Raw genomic sequence first — 25,550 nt, forward strand, 5'->3', positions numbered from 1 at the left:
TTGAATGAAGGGAAACATTAATTACCTGATGGGGTTGGGGGAGGAATTTATATCGAGGCCAGGGATAGGATGAGTAAGTAGGGTTTCCATTCTCTCGATTTGGAAACAGGTGAAGTCTTTAAGAACAATGTGAGGTGGGGAAATCCACTCTCAAGGAACGCTCTTTTCTTCAAAACCCGCCTCCCCAAGGCTTTTGGTCTCTCTGGTCCCCACGGGATGGCACGCAGATGAGAGCATCCCCCCCGAAAGGCGGAGGAGCTCTGGCAGGCCAGGTAGGCCGCGCTCGGCCAGCGCAGGCGCAGTCGGAAGTAGGTGAAAGGCGGCGGGCGTGGCCTCCCGGGCCTGGCCTCTGCTCTTAGGTCTGGTTGTCGGCGGCGACCCCGAGGTGACGCTGGAAGAGAAGCCCTGCGCTGTCAACCCGCTGCCATGGCCCTTCTCCGAGGTGAGCCGCGCCTTGCCTCCCCTCGCCCTTGGCGATCTTGCCTTCCTCAGGCCAGATCTCGTGTCCGGTCTCAGCGGGGAGCCGGAGGTCCTGGGTTTATAGTTTAGTCTCACCAGCGATGAAGGGGACTTACAGAACAACACCCACCCCAAAAGGATTGTTTGGGAAGGAAAAAACACTTGAAAGGCACTAGCGACAGTGACTGGTGTAATTTGCATTTGGGAGTTGAAACCACGGTTTGCTTGTTCTTGACCTTAGGTTATTGCCTTGGGTGCAGTAGTGACCCACCGAGTTCTGAGTTCCACTATTGGAAAACGAGCGGAGCCATAAGCCCTTGGGGGCCTGGGACCATTGCAGATGAGCAAGGCTGCCTCCGATTTGGCCGTGGGGTGGGCAGGGCTTGCTGGAATGTTCTCATAGAGTTGCCAGGGAATTGCTGCCGGGCTGACCTGCTACCCCAAAATGCTTGCTGGCGTTGTATTGGAAAACGTTAGTCCCTCCTTTCCCTTCCATTCCCTTGAGTGACTCCAAGAACGTGCATTCAGTACATAAATTCTGGGGTTATTAACTTTAAAAAAATGATGTAAGCTCCCTTTTCCTAACAAATGGTCACAATCAATGGAATTTTAGTTTTAAGAATATGAAAGTTTATCCTTATTTTATGTCTTTAAAGAACATTCACATAGAATAGTTTAATATCAAGGCCCCGAAGCAGGAAAATGCTTGGCAGGATTCGAGAACCAAGATCTGATTGATGATCAGAGCCCTGTGGGCTCTGTGAAGCCTGGAACTGGGGGTTTTGTTATAAATTAAGCCGAAGGCGATAGAAAACTTTAAAGTAGGGGAATAATAGGATTTGATTTCCACTCCACTCTGATTTCTTCAGGGATATAAAACTGTCTATGTAGCAACCAGAAGAATTTGAGACCATTTAAGAATCGGTTGCGGGCCCTGGCTGGTTGGCTCAGTGGTAGAGCATCGACCTGGCGTGCAGAAGTCCCGGGTTCGATTCCCGGCCAGGGCACACAGGAGAAGCGCCCATCTGCTTCTCCACCCCTCCCCCTCTCCTTCCTCTCTGTCTCTTTCTTCCCCTCCCGCAGCCGAGGCTCCATTGGAGCAAAGATGGCCCGGGCGCTGGGGATGGCTCCTTGGCCTCTGCCCCAGGTGCTAGAGTGGCTCTGGTCGCAACAGAGCGACGCCCCAGAGGGGCAGAGCATCGCCCCCTGGTGGGCGTGCCGGGTGGATCCCGGTCGGGCGCATGCGGGAGTCTGTCTGACTGTCTCTCCCCGTTTCCAGCTTCAGAAAAATACCAAAAAAAAAAAGAATCGGTTGTGGGGGTCCAAGCCACAACAAATGATGGTTTGGACCCGAGTGGGGGTCCAAAGGAGTTGGGGGGAAAGAGGGAGGGATGACTTGAGATTGATTTGGAGATGGATTTGATAGTACTTGGTGATAGGGTATCAGATCAATGAGACAGTGTCAAGAGCGACTTTAGGTTTCTGGTTTGAAGACTGTGTTCATAATGATACCATTACAGAGTGAGGTAAGCTGGGGAAACAGTACATTTGGAAGAGAGTGTTTAGGCACGCAAGTGGCAATGTCAGGTAGGCAGTTAGATAGGGGGATCTGGAGCTCAGAAGAGTCCAAATGGCATATGAACAGTTCAAGTGAAAAATAGATATTCTGAGCCAAAATATAGTGTATCCTATTTCCTACAGTCGGATTTAACTTACCAGTGCTCTTTCCAACTCTGAATTTACTACACTTAATAAAAGAGCATTTTTTTAGACAAGGTGTTCTAAAAACCTAATTAATTTAAAAGCTGCATTGTAATGAGCATCCTTTTTAAAAAAATATTTTAATGATTTAACATTTTATCAATGATTTCTTATGCTTTTCTTGTAATACAGACCCCTTTGAAATTTTGATTAAAAACTGAACCCAGTAAGGGAAAAGAATGTACATCAACACCTGTATTGAACTATAAAGTATATAAATTTGTGATAGAGTGCTATGGTGTTAGAGCTAGTGATCATATTTTTACGCCATCCCTCGTTTTATAGATGAGGTCACTGATGTCCAGAAAGGTAAAATTGCTTCTCTATAATGACACAGTGTCTGTGACTACAACCCAAGCCTTAAGCTTCAAATAGCAATTGTTATTGGCTAGTTAGAACACATTATAGACATGCACTTCTCTCAGGTAGCATACCAGGTGCTTGCAGGACTAACGAACAAGAGAGAAGAACATAGGACTGATTATTGTAGGGAAAAGGACACTTCTGAATGGGAGCATGATTAACTTCGCTAAAGATGGTCATTAATTTTTCAGGTTTCTGTCAACAAGAACCAGTCCCCCAGTTTTTTACTAACACCCATCCCAGTGTTTGGTAGGAGGGTTACACCCGACAAATATTAGTTCATTGGCTTTGTTGGGAATATTTGTGTAGCCGTCAAGGCAGTTAGGCAGGGCTGCCGAGTTACTTTAACCCTCAAACAGAAATGGATCAAGTAGCAGTTTTCCTTCACTTATTTTAGTTGCTGTCTGTAGTTACTCTAATTACAAGTCAGTATTTATTGAATGATGTGATAGAAAGGAAGGAGAATTCCTATTTCCCTTTTAGTGTTTTTTTTCTCTACATCCCATCAGCCACCTTGTCAGGCCCTTTCTTGGCATTTCTGACTCACTCCAGTCTATATCACTGTGTTCCAGTTTGGGGACATTTTTAGCTTCTGAATTTTCAGGGCCTTTTAAAAAAAGATTTTAATTTGGTGTTAAAGACTGTTACATTTTAGACTTTTAACAGATACATAAGGTTGGCATCAGTTCAAATAATTATTGACATGATACCCAGTTTATGAAATTACGAGAAAAAAATCCTTTAAATTGTCTAGCAAAGTTGTTATACCCGCACATCCCAGATTATTTTAAAACTATATTTAGTAGCCTTTTCCCATTCAAAATGACTGTATTTCAGTGTTAGGCTTACACAAGGGAACCTTCACGGTCTGGAGGCACAAGCAGGCAAAAGCGATATAAGGGAAGTTCTTGCTTTGGTTTTATTTTCCCACACACACTCTTCAGTAGATACATTTCACCATTAGTACCTTCCACTAATCTAAAAGTGATCTTAGATTATGAAGTACAGGGAGAAACTCACAAAAGGGAATTTATGGAGAAACATGAAATTAGCCTTCATTGTTTCTGATAAGTCTATGGTGGTATATCCCCTCATCCCACCCCCATATCCCTTATTACTAATATCTTGCATTAGCTTTGGGCCAGGAGACCGTGGAAAGAGGCTGATGATTCCAAAATTACATCAGGAGTTTAAGGGAACTTACCGACAGATGGGCAGTTCCAGCAGTGAGATGGTGCCCCTCTGTACCCAGGAAAGGGGTGGGGCTTATTATATATAGCCAAAGGGTACCTTACACAGGTGGCTTGGAGCCAAAGCCATGGGCTAACAAGAGCAGTTTGTAGGCTAATCTAAGGGTTTGTAGCAAAGCCACAGCTAACACAGGTGACCTGCAGCACGGGGCTTGGGCTTAGTAAAAGCTGTATGCTTTAAAGTAGTAAACAACTTAATGGGCCCGCTTATCTATGCAAGAATATTCCCTTCAGGTGATAAGGCCCACCTCAGTCACTTTAAGTACCAGAATTATTTCACCCAGCAATTACTGTGGTACATTTGTTACAACTAATGAACCAATACTATTACGTGATTATTATTAAGTCCATCGTTTACATTAAGGTTTACTTTTTGTGTTGTATAATTCTATGGGTTTTGACAAATGTATATAATGGCATGTATGTACCATTACAATATCATAAAGGTGTTTCACTGCCCTAAAATTCCCTTGTGCTCCTCCTGTTCATTCCCTCTTTCCCCTTTTATCCCCCACCCCGTCCTGCCCTCTGGCAACCACTGACCTTTTTACTGTCTCCATAATGCACCAAACTAATAGTTATGGCCTTTTATAAATATCTGAATATTAACTCTGTAAAGAACTGGGTCTCTTTTAAATTATAGTTATATATGCTGTTCCTAACCCTCTTTTAGACTATACATTTCTCAAATGGAACGAGTTTTTTTAGGGTAGGTTTAGTTTGTTCCATGGAAACAGACTACTAGCATAAACAAAGGGATTACATTTAGATACCAACACGGAGTGGTCTAACATTTGAATAGTCTCATTATAGGGTCAATATCTGGGCACGAATCCAGTATTAAAGGTACCATGGTTTCTTGACAAGATGTGGAAATGAGTGCTCAGATAGTTTGGGGGAGACAGTATATGCAAAGATTTACAGTTATCTAATTGGAAAGTGTATCTTACAATAACGTTTCACAGTGAGATTATTTTAAGTATGTGGAGGGACGCTGACTAATCTGTGATTGCTCACAAACCTCTCCTCGTGGCAACAGGTGTGTTCATTGTGGCTGCTAAGCGAACACCCTTTGGAGCTTACGGAGGTCTTCTGAAAGACTTTACAGCGACCGACCTGACTGAATTTGCTGCCAGGGCTGCCTTATCTGCTGGCAAAGTGTCACCAGAGACTATTGACAGTGTTATTGTCGGCAATGTCATGCAGGTGAGTAGGGCAGAGGATGGTGTTCATTCTTGTTGCTTTATCAATTTCTAAACATAATTTCTTTTAACATGTCATAATGGTGAATCAGTTAACAGTTAAGGGTATTTATAATCTGAGTAACGCTCTGACTCTAGAACCAGTGACATGCATAATTCAGAGGAGCATATATTCTGGAAACTATGTATCTCTCTAATTTGGGATACATGTTATTGCTTCTTAGTTCTTTGTGTGGGTTTTTTTTTTCCAGTTGTATTGAGATATATGTATATGTATAATTGACTTATAGCATTGTGTTGGTTTTAGGTGTAGAACTAAATGGTTTGATTTTTTGCGTCTAAATTGATTAATTCCTTGACTTATTTGAAGTTAATTGATTCTCTCTATACCCACCTAAGGAGTGGAGCAAATGCAAGAAAAACAAAGTTTAAAGAAATAGGACAGTGAGCACCCTAAAGCCTGTTTAGCCTGGTGGGCCAGTTCTTCACATATTATCACGCTGGCTCCGGCTCTCTTTAGTAACTACTGCTGTTATTGTGGGTTTTTTTTAAGATTTTTCTTTTTCCTTCTTACTCAAAGTATAGTCCTTACACCAGCACATTGCTTCAGTAGAGAAATGTTTAGAAATGCAGAATGTATGCAGCCCTAAATCTATTGATGAAGAACCCACATTTTAACCAAATGCCCCAGTATGCACTTTTAAGTTGGGCAAGCACTTCTTACTCTCCTGACTGGTTGTTCCTCTCACCCCTTCCTGGATCAGCTGGTCTCAGCCTCAGTTTCACTTATGTGTGAAATCTAATGAACAAAGTAACAAACAAAATAGAAACAGACTTCACAGAAAGAGAACAGACTGATAGCTGTCAGAGGGGAGGGAGGTTAGGGGGCTGGGTGAAAAAGGTGATGAGGTTAAGCAAAGAAAAAGCACATTGACACAGATAACAGTGTGGGTGATTACCAGAGGGAAAGGGGGATGGGAGATAAAGGAGGGTAAAGAGATAAATTGTATTGAAAGGAGACTTGACTTGGGGTAGAGAATACACAATACAATATACAGATGTATTACAGAATTATAAACCTACAACCGATATAATTTTATTAACCAACATCACTCCAATAAATCCTATAAAATAAAAAATAAAATAAAATACAGGGGTCCCCTGCTATTCTCAGGGGATATGTTCATCCTCAGTGGATACCTGAAGCTACAGATACTACTGATCCCTACATATGCTGTGTACTTTTCCTATACGTGCTTACCTTCACTAAAGTTTAATTTTTAAATTAGGCAGTTTCAGAAACTTCCACTTTTTGACTTGAAAGCATTTTATTACTTGACTTCTCTCTGCATATATGGATTACTAGCATCATTACTTTTGTGCTTTGGGGCCATTAGTAAGTAAACCACTTGAACAAGCACTGCAGTGCCACAACAGTGGATGTGATCATTCAGCCAGCTACTAAGTAGCTAATGGGTGGGGAGCATATACAGTGTGGAGATGCGAGGCTGCAAGGGATGATGCAAGTCCCAGGCAGGATGGAGCAGGACAGTGAGAGGTTTTATCACGTTAGTCAGAATGGCGTGCAATTTAAGTCTTACAAATTGTTTATTTCTGGAATTTTCATTTAATATGTTCAGACTGCAGTTGACCGTGATTAACTGAAACTGCAGAAAGTGAAACTGTCAGTAAGGGGAGATTACGTAATTACTGATGCCCATGCACTGCCTCCAGCTTTCTGGTTTAGCTGGTTTGGTTAGGAGCTTGAGGGTCAGCGTGTAAATAAAGATTTCCTAGGTATTCCAGTGAGAACCACAGCCTCAGGTACTCATCTGTTAGGGAACATACTATTTGAAGGTAGCCAAGTCCATTTTTAAACAGCTCTAATTGTTATAAATTTCTGTCTACAATTGAGGACATTTTTTTTTTCTTAAGCGAGAAGTGGAGAGGCAGAGAGACAGACTCGCGCATGCACCCCAATTAGGATCTACCCGGCAAGCCCCCTATGGGGTGATGCTCTGCCCATCTGGTGCCATTGCTCTCTTGCTCAGCAACCGAACTATTTTAGCGCCTGACGCAAGGCCCTGGAGCCATCCTCAGTGCCCAGGGCCAACTTGCTCCAACTGAGCCATGGTTGTAGGAGGGGAAGAGAGAGAGAGGGAGAGAAAAATAAAGGGAGAGGCAGAGGGGTGGAGAAAGAGGTGGGTGCTTCTCCTGTGTGCCCGGATCAGGAATCAAACCCTGGACATCCACATGCCAGGCCAATGCTCTACCACTGAGCCAGCCAGCCAGGGCCCAATTGAGGACTTAATGTAATGATTTTTCTTATTTAGTGGGTTTAAAAACCTATAGACCAACTTATAGTTTTTACTTAAATCATAAACATATATGGGCCTGACCTGTGGTGGCTCAGTGGATCAAGCATCAGCCTGGAATGCTGAGGTCGCCGGTTCAAAACCCTGGGCTTGCCTGGTCAAGGCACGTGTCGGAGTTGATGCTTCCTGCTCCTCCCCTCCTTCTCTCTCTATCTCTCTCTCTGTCTCTCTTCTCTAAGATGAATTAATAAATAAAAATAATAAATGTATGAAATCTGCTGTACTTGTATGCATTGTTCCTGCCTTAGAGCCATATAGTTTGTCATTTCTGATGGATTGTCAATATTTCCATATATTTTGTCCTTAATTCCTAGATTTATAGAGGAAGTTCTTTTCTCTCTGTTCCAGAGTTCTTCGGATGCTGCCTACTTGGCAAGGCATGTCGGCTTGCGTGTGGGAATCCCCAAAGAGACCCCCGCTCTCACTCTTAACAGGCTCTGCGGCTCTGGCTTCCAGTCCGTTGTGAGTGGCTGTCAGGTATGGGCAACACTGTATTTAATTCTGTGAAATATGTTAGCTCTTAGGGAAAATGTGCCACTTCAATATAACACTGTAGGTTTTTATTTATACTGCTTATGAGAGAGGTCAATATTTAATATTTGGAAAAATATTCACAGGAAGAAAATCATTTCTTAAAAGCTAATAACGAACTTTGAAGATATAATGCTAAATGAAATAAGGCTGTCGCAAAAGGACAAATACTGTATGGTTCCACTTAGCAGAGGTACTTAGAACAGTCGTATTCACAGAGACAGACAGTGGAATGGTGGTTGTTATTTAACAGTGGATACCGAGTTTCAGTTTGGGATGGTGAAGACTCTGGAGATGGATGGCGGTGGCACAGTGATGTGCGTGTACTTAGTGAACTGTAGTTAAAATTGGTTAAAGGGGTGAATTTTATGCTATGTGTATTTAATCACGGTTTTCTTAAAAACCTAATCATAACTGTCATTTTTATTAAGGTCTTCCTGTGTGCTATATAATTCTTACTATATCCTTCTTACTCAAAGTATAGTCCTTAGACCAGCACATTGCTTCACTAGGGAAATATTTAGAAATGCAGAATTTATGCAGCCCTAGATCTATTGATGAAGAACCCACATTTTAACTAAATGCCCCAGTATGCACTTTTAAGTTGGGGAAGCACCTCTTACTCTCCTGACCAGTTGTTCTCGTACCCCTCCCTGGGTCAGACACTGCTAGGTTTATACTCAATCTCTCACTTTCCAAAGGCCTCAACTAGCCAGGTTGGACTTGAGGTGACCTGGCTCCAGGGCAGGTCCTGTAGCTTTCCACCTGCGCAGTCCTGGTTGATGTCTTACCTCCGCCGGACCCTTGGACATTCTGCCAGCTGGTTACCCCTTCACGTACTGGACATTCTGTTGCTTGGCCATTAATCACTACCCCCTCCATTGTTTAACCCTTCCATTATTTAATCACCACGAGTAACAGGAGTTCTCCCCCTCCAGCAAGAAATGCAGCCAGACTCAGTCCTATACGGGCTGAGGCTTTTCATCCTCTGCTGCTGACACCACTGGGGTCTCAGCCTGTCTGCGCAGATGCATAAATAAATCTCTTACACAACCCTTCAGGCCTTGCATTTCTCCTTTGGCCGCCTAACACTTACTAGACTTAGTTTGCTGCTTAACACATACTTTTTAATACGCACTTCTGTCACAGTAAAAGGGTTTTGTTGTTCATTTGTTTTTAAATAGGAAATTTGTGTTAAAGATGCTGAAGTCGTCTTGTGTGGAGGAACCGAAAGTATGAGCCAGGCCCCCTACTGTGTCAGAAACGTGCGTTTTGGAACCAAGTTTGGAACAGATCTCAAGGTTGGAATCATTAAAAAAAATTTAAAATATTTCTTAAGCTGTTATAATAGCAATTGTAATAACACCTTTGGGGGGAGAGAAAACTAATTTTGAAACCAATTTTGTTAATAGGGAATTGGCAAGATATGAATGAGCAGAATTTTGTAAACTATTCCAAAACTCTATTTTAGTTGTTAGTTAACTTTAGACATTTTAATCCACATAGAATTTGACTTTCTCGTAGCATCGTATTATACCTGTGGTCATGGAATTAACACTTGGGGAAATGAGGAAAGGGAAGAAGCGTATCAAAATGATAGGCAAATGGTTGAATTAATCTTTATGGAATAATTAGTAAACCAAGTAATTAAATCTTTACCATAACTTATGGAAGTTTTATTTCTGGAGCAATCTCAATTGAATAGATTTCTTCTTAATTACAGAAAACATTCTCTGGTTATAGAGTATATTGTTCCATATCAGTCGGACAAAAGCTGATTCTTATGCCTTTGAGAGCCATGGCATGAGAATAACACAGTGATAAAGAATGACAATCTGGGCCCTGGCCAGTTGGCTCAGTGGTAGAGCATCAGCCCAGCATGTGGATGTCCCGGGTTCAATTCCTGGTCCGGGCACACAGGAGAAGCACCCATCTGTTTCTCCACCCTTCCCCTTCTCACTTCTCTCTCTCTCCCCCTTCCCCTCCTGCAGCCATGGCTCAACTGAAGTGAGTTGGCCCCGGGCGCTGAGAATGGCTCCATGGCCTCTGCCTCAGGTGCTAAAAAATGGCTCCAGAGCAAGGGCCCTAGATGGGCAGAGCATCACCCCCTAGTGGGCTTACCAGGTGGATCCTGGTCGGGGTGGATCCCGGTTGGGGCACATGCAGGAGTGTGCCTCTGTCTCCCCTCCTCTCACTTAAAAAAAAAAAAAAAAAAAGAATGACAGTCTGCTGTCCTTCCCATAGGAAAGGGCTAATGATATTTTATTGATATATTCTTAGCTTGTTCAACTGTTCATCCAGTTTCCGGCCTTTTTGAAAGTTGAAAGGAGTAAGACTTAGAAAAGTTAAGATCGTTTTAGACACCAAATATATTTGAGAAAACTTTTGGAAAGGTCAGAGACTCAAAAGGTGAAGCAATCTAGAAGCAAGCTGGTCAGGGGCACACTTACCAGAAACTAATTGGATAATAAGTAACAGCTTTTTCTGTTACTCAGGAAGCCTGTCCAAAGTTCTTTTCAACTTCAGAGTAACTGGTAGAAGCAGCGGTACCTATTACTTGAAGGCACAGAATGAACAGGGAGCTCAGATACTCTCTTTCCTATAGAGCTCATAACTGTGGTTTACAAGGTGGCTACAGGGAAACACCTCTAAGGACTCACTCAGTGTTAGGTTTCTTACACAATGTAACCTTGGCAGGTGTTGATTGTAGGACACTCTTGTGTTCTCACCCTGCACACATTTAGCACTGTTGGCTCTCTTTAGAGCCACACATTTAAAGAGGGGAAGTGTGTCATTTTATTACATCATTGGATGTTTTCTTTTAAGTGTCCCGAACCAAATATGAATAGTAGTAGTAGTAATGCTATCAGAAAATCTAGTTTTACTTTTGTTTATTGGACCCATTAATTATTTAAATTTCAAGAAATTATAGCATATTACTTTCAAAGGATATGCTTTAACAAATCACTTTATTATTAATGTCTTTTAATAGCTGGAAGATACTTTGTGGGCAGGATTAACAGATCAACATGTGAAACTGCCCATGGGAATTACTGCAGAGAATCTTGCTTCAAAACATAATATAAGCAGAGAAGAGTGTGACAAGTACGCCCTGCAGTCACAGCAGCGGTGGAAAGCTGGTCAGTGAAACCGAGTATTATAAATATTCAGGGAAAAACTATGGTGGGGTAGGTGAAATGGGTGAAGGGAGTCAAAAGGTAAAAACTTTCAGTTACAAAATAAATAATTTCTGGGTATGGAATGTACTGCAATATATAGTTAATATTATAGACAATAGTTAATAATACTGTATTGCATATTAGACAGTTGCTAAGAGAGTAGTTCTTAAAAGTTCTCATCACAAGAAAAAAAATTTTTGTAACTTCATCCTACTGATAGATGTTAATTAGATTTATTGTGGTGATCGTTTTGCAATATATACAAATACTGAATTATTATGTTGTATACCTAATACATACAGTATAATGTTACGTGTCAGTTATAACTCAAAAGAACTATAGAAAAGGTTTTTATCATTTCAGGTGTGATCATATAATAATACTAGTTTAAAATTATGCCTTTTGAAAGTCACATTTTTTATTATTCCTTTGTTTTAATTTTTTATTTTATTTTGCTAAATTTTTACTTATTAATTTTGAAAGAGAGATGGATTTGTCATTCCACTTATTCATGATTCATTGGTTGATTGTTGCATATGCCCTGACCACAGATCGAACCCACAACCTTGATGTATCAGGACAACACTCTAACCAACTGAGCTACTTGGCCAGGGCATCATTCCTTTGTTATTAGATGATTAGGTATTTGATTCTTGATTGCAAAATTAACTAGGAATGTCTCTTTTGAAATACATTTTTTTTTAATATAGAGACAGAGAGAGGGGTAGATAGGGACAGACAGACAGGAGAGAGATGAGAAGCATCAATCATCAGTTTTTTGTTGCGACACCTTAGTTGTTCATTGATTGCTTTCTCATATGTGCCTTGACTGTGGGCCTTCAGCAGACCAAGTAACCCCTTGCTTGAGCCAGTGACCTTGGATCCAAGCTGGTGAGCTTTTGCTCAAACCAGATGAGCTCACGCTCAAGCTGGTGACCTCGGGGTCTCAAACCTCTGTCCTCCGCATCCTAGTCTGACGCTCTATCCACTGCGTCTCCGCCTGGTCAGGCTCTTTTGAAATACATTAATATTGGTATTGTTCATTGGCCCTGCCCGTACTGGTACTGTTGTCAGTAGAACAGTCTGAGGGCTGTGACACCCTCTGTTAGAGATGATGGCTCCCTGAGGCTGCTGGGACAGAGAGGATATTCTCCATAAGGCATATTACAGTCTGGAGGAGGGGATGTATGTTTGGAAAAGACCCACTGAGTATCCTTTTATGCTGCCCCCTCCTGTTCCTGAGAATCACTGCACCTGACTCAGAGACAGAGCTATTCCAGGGCCCTTTAGTAACACTGCACCTGACTCAGAGACAGAGCTATTCCAGGGTCCTTTAGTAACACTGCACCCTGGTGTTGAACCAGTTCAAAATGAGCAGCAGGACAAGTTCTCTTATCAGTATGGTAAGTTGAAGAAATTTATTAGTCTTCTGAAAAAGATTTTTTAAATTAAACCCATAAACACATGGAAACTCTTCTTTCAGGTATTAAATATTTACTTGGCATAGTGAGGATAGAGTCAGCCTTAGCATTTCAGAAGGAGAAGTAGAATACAGCTGAGGCCATCCAACTCATCTTCTGTGTTTTCTAGTCACACATTTAAAGTGGAAGGGGATGCTTACCTGGCAGGGAGAAACCGTGATCACAAAGGTGATTTTCCCAGGGTGAGGCTTAGCCATAGCACTCCGGATATGCTGACCCTTGTGATTTCCCCAAATGGGGGAAAGTGAGCTGCACAGTTTGTGGTGGGGGACTGCGTTTGTGCTTTCCCCTGATAAAGAAAAATGGAAGGAAAGTGGTCTAGAGGTCAAGAGTTATTAGTTCTATTTCTAGTTTTGCTACATACATGTTTTCTGACCTCAGTCAAGTCATTTCTTCACTGAGCATCTGTAAAATAGAGATAAATATATACCTCTAATAATAGAGATAAAAACTATTTGCCTTCCCTATTCTTCTAAGAGAGGTGTGAAAACCAACTAAGGGAAATGTTTAGCCTGCTGTAAAGTGCCTTGAAGCTTTGGAGGTGGAAGTAGGTAAACTGCTCTACTTAGAACTAAAAGTTAGTAATCACTCATATAATTTTTAAAATTTTTGGTAGTTTATTTATTTTGACAGGTATCTGATTGAACCATGACAAAGTTTATTTTTCAGTAAATCTGAATAAAATGTGGTTCTGTTTGAAGAGGAACATTAATAGTATTGCTCTGTGTACATGTGCCGGGCAATAATAAATAGCACATGAAGGTTGATCTTTCAGACACATAATTTCTTCAAGTTGCTTGTCATTAAATTTCAAGCATAGGTTACTTGGTAACATAGGCAACTTGGTAACTGTTTTTTCTTATTGTGCTAGAAACACTTAACATGATCTGCCCTCTTAAAATTTTAAGTGTATGATACATTATTGATGGAAAATTTGTAAGTTTTTAATTCCTTATCTCACCCAGAAAAGTAAAAATAACGATGGCATTAAATCCACTTAGTGTCATTACACGTGTAGCTAACAAATCCTGCTAAGATTCTAGCAGTACCTTGTAAAAATATTGTATTAAAAATAAAAAATAAGGCCCTGGCCAGTTGCTCAGTGGTAGAGCGTCGGCCTGGCATGTGGAAGTCCCAGGTTCGATTCCCGGCCAGGGCACACAGGAGAAGTGCCCATTTGCTTCTCCACCCCTCCCCCTCTCCTTCCTCTCTGTCTCTCTCTTCCCCTCCCGCAGCCGAGGCTCCATTGCAGCAAAGATGGCCCGGGCGCTGGGGATGGCTCCTTGGCCTCTGCCCCAGGCGCTAGAGTGGCTTTGGTCACGGCAGAGCGACGCCCCCCGAGGGGCAGAGCATCGCCCCCTGGTGGGCGTGCCGGGTGAATCCCGGTCGAGCACATGCGGGAGTCTGTCTGACTGTCTCTCCCCGTTTCCAGCTTCAGAAAAATACAAAAAAATAAATAAATAAATAAAATAAAAATAAAAGTAAAAAAACTATAATTTTAAAAAGGTACAGAATCCATCTGCATAGACACATGATAATACATTAAATCTGCCAATAGGCCAGGTCAGTTATAGAAGTAATAAAATATACAGTGACAGAAAATGATATGACTTTGGGTGATGGGTACACAACATAATTAAATGCTATAGAAATGCTTACCTGAAACCTATGTACTCTTATTGATCAGTGTCACCCCATTATTTTTAATTTTCTAAATAAATTTTTTTAAAAGGCTCATATTAAAGTAGGCTGTGAAGAAAAGGTAGACTAGAAATTAAATTGAAGGATATGTTTGTTTCCTCATCCTTATAATATTCCTTCAACTATTTCAGCTAATGATGCTGGCTACTTTAATAATGAGATGGTGCCAATTGAGGTGAAGACAAAGAAAGGAAAACAGACGATGCAGGTAGATGAGCATGCCCGGCCCCAAACAACCCTGGAACATCTAAGTAAACTTCCTCCGGTATTCAAGAAAGAAGGAACTGTCACTGCGGGGAACGCATCGGTAGGTAGCATCGCAGGTGATCTTGAACTCTTCCTCATGTGTTCAACACAAAATAATCGTACAGTATCTTTTAGATAGTTTTCATGGTAGTCTTTAGTTATTTAGCTTAAACTAATAGAGTTCATATTCTGTTCGTTTGGGTTTTCATAGTTCTTAATATTTTAGGTATGGGCCCTTATATAATATCTTCCATTTCTTGGTCTTTTTAGAATGTTAGAAGGAAATCTATCTGGTTTATTATTTTCAGTTTTCATACTTGTTTTCTTTCTCATGTATATAAGTCATCAGATTTCTACTTACATCTACCCATATCTATAAGCTTTTTCTTAGCAGTCTTTCCTATTTTCCCTTAGTGAGGTTGTATTCTGTGCCTAAAACAATCTCTTTAATACACCAGTACAAATTATAGCCCTGCTTTCTACATATTGCTACAGTCCTCATAGTACTACTCCATTAGTTCAAACTTTGATTAGTGGATTTTTTAGCTTCTAGTTAATCTCCTGTTTTTGTTCCCAAGGGGGTATCTGATGGTGCTGGCGCTGTTATCATTGCTAGTGAAGATGCTGTTAAAAAACATAACTTCACACCACTGGCAAGAGTGGTGGGCTATTTTGTGTCTGGATGTGATCCCTCCATCATGGGTATTGGTAAGTTCGTGGTGAAACAAACAGGCTCTGTTATATTTCTGGAAGTAAGTCTTTGGCGTTCTGATTCCAGAAACAATAGCCAAACCAAGGTTACATGTGGAGAAAGGGAGATCAGTAACCAGTGTCTTAAGTAATCAGTCTTTATGAAAAACCTGTCTTGGTCTCAGTAGGAACACTGAGACCATGTGAAGTAGGCAGTAATCATGTCTTATTGTCCATTTGAGATACTTAAAATTAACAGACAAGAAATAACAGAAGAATTACAAAGTATTGACAAGATAAAAAAATGTGACATGAGAGAAATCATGGGGCAGAGAAGGCCGTATGAGCCGGTACACAGCCTGGGAGGTGTTTTATGCATGGCCATTAATGTATCGCATTCCATCTTTCCAACTTCAGTAAGTGAGACTCCCTCATGAAGGAGAAAGGCGAAGCTTAAGGAGGCTGGCTGACACAGTAGCAAACCAGTGAGAGGGAGCCAGGGGGTGAGTCCAGGTCTAAGTCAAGTGTTCTTTTCTGTGTTGTCTCAGGAGGTCGGAGTAATACTCACCTGTATCAGCTGAGGCTTAATAGGAAAATGAAGAATTAAAAACAACATGTCTCAATTGGCAAAGTACTAGCAGGAGAAGATTTGTAACTCCCTGCAAGCATGTATAATCTTAGTGGGAAAAATATGAATTAGAACAAAAAGCTTTTTGTTGAATGCACACCTAGGAACCTCAGATAATGCTGAATTGTTTTTTTAATTTTATTTATATATTTTTATTTTATTAGTTATGGGGGGGCATTGATTTGTTGTTCTACTTATTTATGCACTGATTGGTTGATTCCTGTATGTGCCCTGACCTGAGATTGAATCCACAACCCTTGGCATATCTGGATAACACTCTAACCAACTGAGCTATCCGGCCAGGGCTCGCTATTTATTTATTTATTTATTTATTTATTTATTTATTTTTAAGAAAGGCAAGCTGCCACATGCAGCGCCTCGTTGGGATGTGTCTGGAGTCTTAGCAGCTTGACTACCTTACATTCTACAAATGAACCTTGAGAGTTTGTTTGGAAGTTCTAGCAGGGAAGGGTAGCTATTCGTGTGCCCTTGACCAAAGAACAGTCCCCTTCTCTATGAGGGAAGGTCGTCCTCTTCCACCGAGCACACAGCTTTGGGAGTGGTGAGGGAGGAAGGGGACACCCACCTAGCCGGCCGGATCATCTGAATCAACCCTGGCGATCAGAGGGGTGACAGATGTCACTGCCAGATCGTTGATGAATTCTAATAGTTTCTGTCCTTCTTTGGGGAAACGGAACCAATTAGGTACCCACAAAAATAAAATCGGTGCCCAGAGTTCTGATCTGTCCCATCTGTACCCACATCCCCCAAGGAAAGGCCTCCCTAGGTTATAAATTCAGATGCTTGACAGGTGCACAGGTTTTTCTGTGAGCTTAGTTAGGCCATTTTTTACTAAATTGGTTTTTGAAGTAGTTCCCAAGATAGAAAGGGGATGACTGGTTACTGACCTGTCTTCTCAAAGATGTTGCAGTGTGTAGGCCCCCAGGTCCTACTCAAATAATACCACTTATGCTTCTCTGGGGCTAAGTTAGCACACAACACATTTGCTGCCATGTCCTGTACAGGATTTTTAAGAAAGAAAGCTGCCATGTCCATACTGTATCTTTCACTGTGTTGCAAATTATGTCACCAAAACTGCAGACTATGTAAACATCTGTTAAATGTCAGCTTTTTTCTATTACACTCGTAAAAGCTTACTAGCTTTCCGCTATCCACTATCAACAAAACATAGCGTTTGCCATACAGATGGAAGGTAGCTTGAAAATTTAAATAGCTGTATATTAGTATGACATTTATCACCTCAGTCAGGAGAGCAGTGGTTCCCAACCCCAAATGATCCTCAGAATCCACCTGTGACCCACGCCCCCCTCCATATGAGTTTTGTTTTAGTAGCTCCAGGGTGGAAGCTAGGAATATGGTTTGTTTTGGGGTTGTGTCTTTTTTCAGTGTACCGAGATGGTTTGATGATATATCAAATTTATCTGATAAAGGTTGAAAGGTAGTTATTGTATAGTTCTTTTTCAGTTTAGGAAGGTGTGGTCCCTGGAACTCCCCCAGGGGGGCAGTGGTTGGGGGGTGAGGGCTGTTGCTGGGTAGAACTTTGAGCCTCCGGCTGGAGCGGCTCTAACTTTATCTATTATAGGACTTTTTTTGTAGAAAGCACTCAAATGCTTAAAATGGAACAGGTTAAAAACCAATTCAAAGCACTTCTGATGAGAAGCTTATTTATATAAGGCCAAAAAGTTGCCCAAGGTCACACAAGTTGTTAGTGGCTAGAGCCAGGACTAGAAATAAAGTCCGCTTTCCCAACAAGAATGCTATACCTTCCTGAGTCCCAGTAAATAACAGTGGTATGGGAACAATCCTTTAAAAATCAAGTTGTGGCCTAGCATATTATTAAAATTGCCTGTAATGATTGAGTTCACATGAGCACATTGAGTTGTGCTTACCCTGGTGTACAGACAGGCAAGTGTGTACAAGGGTTCTGCTCCCCCAGCTTTTAGTTCTGTGTATCTTTCACACACACACACACACACACACACACACACACACACTCCCCCCAGGATAGCTCGTCCCTGACGATGCTGTATAGCTGGTGCTCTACTACTTATTGCCCATCACGTTTTCATACCTTGGACTAGAGACACAAAGAGAATTGGGATCAGATTCTGTATTAAATGAGTGCCAGCACAGAACTGGTGCTTTATGTTGAAAAGCACAGCCCTGCCAATTACCACACTGTTCTGTTGTCCAAAAGAACATTTTAATTAGGTGACAAAATACATTAGATTGCATTAAAGACTGATTTCTCATTTTACCTTGACTATATGGGGAAGCTTGTTGCAGAATATTTGACTACTTGAATTCAACAGAACATAAAACATTTTTCTTTTTACATATCTATGGCAATTTTATTCTTTTGGAACAGCTAGAGAGGTAGTTACTCATCTCTAGCCAGATTTTTTGCCTTTTGGGAAAAATAATTTACTTTAAAATTATGAGCAATATTAAACTGTCATTTGTGATCATCAGATATCTGGGAGCTAAGTTTCATTATGTGGATATATAGTTCTTCAGTGGGGGTTGTTTTATTGAAATTCTCTGCCACCTGACCAGGCAGTACACAGTGGATAGAGCATCGGACTGGGACACGGAGGACCCAGATTCAAACCCTGAGGTTGCCAGCTTGAGCATGGGCTCATCTGATTTGAGCAAGGCTCACCAACTTGAGCCCAAGGTTGCTGGCTTGAGCAAGGGGTCACTTGGTCTGCTGTAGCCCCCCAGTTAAGGCACATATGAGAAAGCAATCAATGAACAACTTAGGTGCCACAGCAAGGAATTGATGCTTCTCATCTCTCTCCCTTCCTGTCTGTCTGTCCCTATCTGTCCCTCTCTCTGTCTCTGTCACAAAAATAAATTAAATAAGTAAATAAATTCTCTGCCTACTGTTGAAGTTACAAACATCTCCATGGTCAGACATCTTTTTCCCACTGTGCTTTGTAGCTTCCTCTTGCTGTACCTATGTGGAGAGGCTGCTGCTATTTCTTCTCTATTGCCCAAATGGGCCTGAAAGTTCAGAGTGTAAAGTTCATGATCATGTCTGTACTAAGAATGGATGTGATGTGTAGCCCAGGAGAACACTATTCTGCCTTGCCATTTGGTATTACATATGATCTACAAATGACTGCAAAACCCCAAATATAACTTCTTTGGCTGTTAGAACTCTCATAGCCATTGATGGTAGACCTTTTCATGCAAGTCCCTCATCTACAATGTGATTGTGTAAACAGCTCTTCACCTCGGTCTCATTGTTTCGTTATTGTCACATCTTTTCATAGTGTGCTTTCAAGGTAGCAAGATTTGTGGCTACCAACAACTGACACATTATTTAACTGTTTAGTAAAGACAGAAAAATTTGATACATAAATAAATACAAGATGCAATTGATTTTTGTTCTAATACAGGTCCTGTCCCCGCTATCAGCGGAGCACTGAAGAAAGCAGGGCTGAGTCTTAAGGACATGGATTTGGTAGAGGTGAGTATTCTACTCTTTTGCAACATAGATAAACCACCAACTTCTGTAGCATAAATGGCTTCAGTGTGGTATTTTATAGCTCTTTTTGTCTTAGTACTTTTAGCCTTTCCAAATGAGGCACATCTAAATAACTGTTACTTATGCTGGTACTTTTTCTTACCTGATTAAAATGTTTTATTTTGGAATAATTACAACAGCCTGATTTCTCCTTATAAAGTATAAATTTCTGGAAAAAGTTAGGACCTTTTAAGACTCTATTACATTTGTTGAATTGAAGTACCGTATTTTTTGCTCCATAAGATGCACTTTTTCCCCCCAAAAGTGGAGGGGAAAATGCCTGTTAGTCTTATGGAGCGAAAAATATGGTATTTTATTAAATACTTTAACACACCATTTGGTTCAGAATATTTTTTTTCTTATTTTCCTCCTTAAAACCTTACATATGTCTATGGTTAGGTGCGTCTTATGGAGCAAAAAATACGGTAATTTTTATGTAAATCGGGGGGAAAATAAGAAACTTCAACCTGATTTTATGGATTACAGTAAAAAGATACAAGTAGAGTTGACCTACTAGAAAAACACTAGTGCTAAATCTAGAAGTTTCTTGTCCACACAGCCCCCAATTTACCTTGGCCTCTAGCTGTGACTTAATTTGGGATGACCCATCATAATTTTTAAGAAAACTGTAATAATTCAGAAACAAGTGTATTGGTAGAGTGATTATTTTAACATTCATTTAGAACAAAGACAAAATACCTAAAATGGTTTATTGACTTCTACATCATTATGGGAGTACTTGAAATTTTTAAATAAGCATCTGCAGCTTGACATTAGGAAAGAACTGATAGGACAAAGGAAATCTCTCTATTCGAATTGATAGCAAAGGGGCCTTTCGCTCTATGATTTCCTCTGTAGTAGCCTCTCACCCAGAAAGTCCTGGTCTCGGACAGACGGTTTATGTTTAATTCTCTTCTTCTGTTCTCAGGCAATAACAGGTCAGAGCCTCAAGGGGGGCTGTTTAATTACCAGATTTGTATTAGCAAATAGGTACTGCTAAATTTCTGACTTTAGATTTCATACTTAAAATTCTGTTGAAATGTATCAGCTCTTCAAAGCTATTCATACTTATTTATAGATATATAAGTATTCAAGGACATAATTTTTAGCACCCTGATATGATTGTCTTTGGGACCTTTGATGCTCATGTGGTAGTTTTTCTAGATTCAAAAGCCTAGTTTCACAGCATATTCTAGGCCTCTGTCTACCTCCTTGAGCGTGACTATGTAAAATAGAAAGATAATATTGAATCTAAGGACAAATAGGCCACCATCTTGAGAGAGAGCACAAAATATAGTAGGAAAGAACACAAGATTGGATTTTGATCCCAACTATAAAAGTTACCTTTCTCTCCCTCCTCCCCTCCCCCAGTGAGAAGGGGGGCCGGAGGCAGAGGCAGACAGACTCCTGCCTGCACCTAACTGGCATCCACCTGGCATGCCCACCAGGGGGCGATGCTCGGCCCATCTGGGGCGTCACTCTGCTGCAATTGAAGCCATTCTAGCGCCTGAGGCGGAGGCCATGGAGCCATCCTCAGCATTTGGGTCAACTTACTTTGCTCCAATGGAGCCTTGGCTGCGGGAGGGGAAGAGAGAAACAGAGAGGAAGGAGAGGGGGAAGGGTGGAGGAGCAGATGGGTGCTTCTCCTGTGTGCCCTGGCCGGGAATCAAACCTAAGACTTCCACACGCCGGGCCAACGCTCTACTGCTGAACCAACCGGCCAGGGGCAAAAGTTACCTTTCTTAAAATCACTTTTCTTCAAAATAGTTTAAACAGTTTGTTAAAAATGTTCCATTTTATTTTATTTCTGTACCTGTTGTTATCTGGCTGTCCTTTTTATAATGCAGAGTGAGAACTTTCCCTGCTGTGTCTGATAAATATTGCCCAGGTTTTGTTGCCAAGGATGTGTTGTCCAGAATGCCTGCTTAGTTCTTAGAGTGCCCCTCACTCTTTGCTTGGCTTTAAGTATGTATGGAGTGATGTGCTGGACATGGCAGTAGTGATGTTCGGACAAACGGGAAGGGTGGGGAGACAGAAACGTCCGCGTGAAATAAACTCAGTAGTTTAATAAAGTAAAATAAAAATCACTTCTCTATAAAATTCCCTAACTAAATAAAATATTGTGCTGTGAACCTGAAGTAAGGTCATTCTCGTAGCCAACCTTGTTAAGTGTAATACAGCAATATGATACATTGCAGTTCTGCTACATTTCAACATAGTAACCATTCCTCTCATGCATCTGGCTCTGAAGGTTTCTTCTTTATGGCCTACCAGTCTCTTCCTGGAAATATGGGGAGTAGTAATAATAATAATAGCAAGCATTTTTTGAGTACTTTCCATGTGTCAGGTAAATAACCTAAACACTTAATACCCATGATTTAACAGCCTTGACAACGACCTTAGGATGATACCATAGTCCCATTTTACTGATGAAGAAACTTGAGTGTCACGAGAGTTCAAAGAACAGGCACAGAGCCAAGGTTTAAAGCACCAGCCGGCTCCAGAGCCCGCGGCCTCGCAGTGTCCCGCTGCCTCGAGCGCTCATTTATGATACTGGATTACTGAGGACTTCTTTTCTCTAAGGGATGCATTTGACTTGAAGTGCCATGTTCAAAGCTGCTGTTTTTACAAAAAACAACTAAAGATAAAGCAACCTTGCAAGATCATTTAAATAGGAAAAAACAGCAAAATTAGTCATCAACAGGACTGAAGAACTCTCAGTTAAAAATCAGTTTGTGAATAAGGATTTTTATCAGTGTTTCAATTGTTTTGAAGGTGAATGAAGCTTTTGCTCCCCAGTACTTGGCTGTTGAGAAGAGTCTGAGTCTTGACCCAAGTAAAACCAATGTGAATGGAGGAGCCATTGCTTTGGGTCACCCATTGGGAGGATCTGGATCGAGAATTACTGCACACCTGGTTCATGAGTTAAGGTACCTGCTAGAAATTGTTGCGTTTTAGATTTGCCTCTTTTGTAGACATGCATGGATTTAGGTTTTTCCAGAAGAATCCAACATTGTTCATTCTTCCCCAGCTCCCCCTTGCACTGCTTCTCAGCAGGAACAAGTTCCTTAGGCACCCCTTTCCAGTGACCATGGGGATGGCTCTGTTGCCTTGCCAGTGGCTCTGCTCCTGGGGTGCACGCTGGTCCACGTGTGTGCTGTGTGCTCAGAGCAGCCACGTGCATAGGGCCCACCCTGTGCCAGGCACGGCAGTGAGCAACCTGGGAGGTGTTGGCCCTGGGGCACTTGCACGGTAGTGCCAGTTATAGGAGTGAGATAAAATTATTTAAGAAAACAAAGAAAATACTGAAAGGATTCTTACCTAGCTGCTGTCTTTTAAGACACCTAAGCAAACTGATGATTTGAGTCTGCGCTGTTTTTCTTTTCTTCAGTGTTTCCAGGGTGCCCTTTGTGTGTTTGATGCTTTTCTGTTTTGATAGAAGAGCGTCTACTTTTGGTGCTGTGTATTTTTGGACCATTTTGCTCTGTTAGTAGAAAAATTGCAAACAAAACCAAATACGTCAGGCTAAAAAAATCATGCCGGCTCCCTGTTAGGTTAAGGTAAATAGGACTGTTATTACACGTAGTGATTCATTGAGTTGAAATGAGTGACTGACGTGCACAAAACTAATTCCTGATGGCTTCCTCGAGGTCATGCTATCGGGACTGCAGAATGAAAACAGATGGTACTTTAAAGGAGTCTAACTTTCATGAAAGGGACATGAAATGTTTCTAAATTATCTGCCTTTGACATGGACAAACCTCACTAATTCCACTTAAAGTGCCATAAAAATCTAAAACCATGTTCGTCAAAGGGACTGAATGTTCCCACTGTTTCTCAACTTCCTGTTTTCCTCCATTCCCTCCCCCCCGCACTGCTTTCTCATGGCACAGCCTCCTCGCCTCAGTGCCCTGCTGGGGGTGGGCTTGGTCAGGAAGTTCAACGTCTGTCTGAAAACTCTCCACAGAAGATGTGGTTAGGTGTCCTAGCTCTCAGCAGTCTATTCCTGAGCTTTCTGGAAGCTTGTCTTCTGAGCCACCCGCTCTTCTGGGCTGGAGACATTTCGGGGCACTCCATTCTCCTTTTCCACTTCTTTCTGAGGCTCGCCCTCAGACGGGATCCGCTCATGCGCAGGATGAGCTTTCTCGAACATCTCCATCATGTGTGGGTCAGATTGTTCTCTATGTATTGAGAGAGTTGTTTCTTATAAACATCTCTTCCATTAGGTAATACATATAATCTGCACATGTTCTGACCCATAATGTGCGCCCAGTGTACTTCTGCATTTAATTCCTGGCTTTCTGAATCATAATCAGGGAATCGTTTGGTGCTGTGAGGGACAAGCCTCCGACCACAGTGCCCTTCAGGGCCCCCAACACTTGGTTCCCAGCCGTAGTTCTAGCGAGCCCCGCACCGGGTGGCAGGGAGGCACCAGGGGGACGGACTGCCAGTGCTTTCCACACTGTATTCCCCCCGGTCACCTCCTCTTGGCCTGCATACATCGTGGCTTGTTCATGCCAGACCTCTGGAGAAGCCCGCGGGCCGGCTGCAGGCCAGCAAACACACTGCAGCATGACTGGCAGGACGACCTCCACACTGCCCTTCAGGAGTTACGAGCAGGGGCTGCAGACTGCCAGCTCCGCTTTGCGGGCACAGCCTTTCTGACAAAGGGATGTCTCTTGGTTACACGAACTGTCATCCTGTATTTGGGTGTGTTGTACTTATTTTTATCCTGGATTACCTGGATATGTTTCTGACCCTCTCTGACTTCTCCCTTAAGTACTAACCAGGCCCGACCCTGCTTATCTTCCGAGATCAGACGAGATCGGGCGCGTTCAGGGTGGTATGGCCGTAGACCTCATTGACTTCTAAATTTCACTTGGTAGCTCTTGAAGTAGGCCTTATTCTTGACAAGTTTAACAAACCCCATCCTGTGAATGAGAGACCATATATGTCCCTCGCTCACCATCATAATTTTTTTTTACCACTATTATTTTGAACAAAAATATTCAGCTTTCCTAATTCTTTCTCCAGCTGTGACTGTAAGTTAATACTGAGGATTGAGGAAAATAATGAGAGGATGAGCTGACTGCGAATGAACCATACAGATGTGACCATTGTTATTCCAGTGAATTAATTATCTGATGAATTCAGCTAACTCTTTATTTGAGTGGACTTCAGCCACTGCTTTCTTTCGTAGGCGTCGAGGCGGGAAATACGCTGTGGGATCCGCTTGCATCGGCGGCGGCCAGGGCATCGCCGTCATCATTGAGAACACAGCCTGAGGGCGCGGAGCTCGCCCGGCCTATTCGTACTGCCCTCGGCCAGGCCGCGCTGAACCCAATGACCTTCAGAGCAGCTGCAGAACTGGCCAGGCCCTGGCCCTGGAAGTGACTGCGTGTCACCACGGGATAGTGAGGCAAAGGCGCATTTCTCATGATGAAGAGCCCAAGCCAGGATACATTCTCTAAAACTCACGCCAAATATGATGTATTTCTAAACGAAAATCCAACTTTGGAAGGCCTTAAAAAGAATTGTATCCTTGTCAGATAATCACCACTTATGCCTTAGGTAATAGGGTCAAAAGGAAATTGAATAAATATTGCCTTAAAATCAGCTGATCCTTTCCTGTCATTTCTTGCATTTAAAAAAACAAAATTTAATTGTGGTAAATACACATAATATAGAAGTTCCATCCTCACCATTTTTAAGCCTACAGGTCAGTGGCATTAAGCACACTCACACTGTCATGCAACCACCGTCACCACCGCCCCCAGAACACTTTTCATCCCGTAAGATGGGAACCGAGTAGCTAATAAGCTATACAATCGCCCCTCGCCAGGTCGCGGTTCACTTTTCGTGGTCTCACTATATCGCGGTTTTTTAAACTGTCTATATCTAATTTTGTATCATGGACTTTTCACTATATGTACTTCCTCATTCCCCCTCCCCACAGTCCCTGGCCACGGCCACTGTGCTTTCTGTTTCTATGAACTTGACTACTCCGGGCACCTCATGTAAGTGGAATCACCCTGTATTTGTCTTTTGCACCTGGCTTATTTCACTCAGCACAATGTCCTCAAGGTCTACCCATATTGTACCCTGGGTCAGAGTTTCCTTTTTTTTTAGGG

General features: G+C 42.0%; 1 protein-coding gene and 1 non-coding gene across 2 annotated transcripts; both read left to right on the forward strand.

The window, feature by feature from the left end:
• The first annotated feature begins 303 nt into the window (after positions 1 to 303).
• ACAA2 (acetyl-CoA acyltransferase 2) lies at positions 304 to 25,035 on the forward strand. The gene is made up of 10 exons (XM_066246612.1): positions 304 to 442; positions 4,873 to 5,039; positions 7,759 to 7,887; positions 9,126 to 9,242; positions 10,934 to 11,081; positions 14,434 to 14,609; positions 15,127 to 15,256; positions 19,292 to 19,362; positions 22,195 to 22,349; positions 24,620 to 25,035. Exons 1-10 carry the CDS (start codon positions 427 to 429, stop codon positions 24,702 to 24,704), a joined length of 1,194 nt encoding a protein of 397 aa, XP_066102709.1. The 5' UTR covers positions 304 to 426; the 3' UTR covers positions 24,705 to 25,035.
• LOC136315846 (U1 spliceosomal RNA) lies at positions 12,734 to 12,893 on the forward strand. Its single transcript, XR_010727625.1, has one exon. It is a non-coding gene; the product is annotated as a U1 spliceosomal RNA (small nuclear RNA).
• Positions 25,036 to 25,550: the final 515 nt, after the last annotated feature.

This window comes from Saccopteryx bilineata, chromosome 11, assembly GCF_036850765.1.
Source record: "Saccopteryx bilineata isolate mSacBil1 chromosome 11, mSacBil1_pri_phased_curated, whole genome shotgun sequence".
Lineage (NCBI taxonomy): Eukaryota > Metazoa > Chordata > Mammalia > Chiroptera > Emballonuridae > Saccopteryx > Saccopteryx bilineata.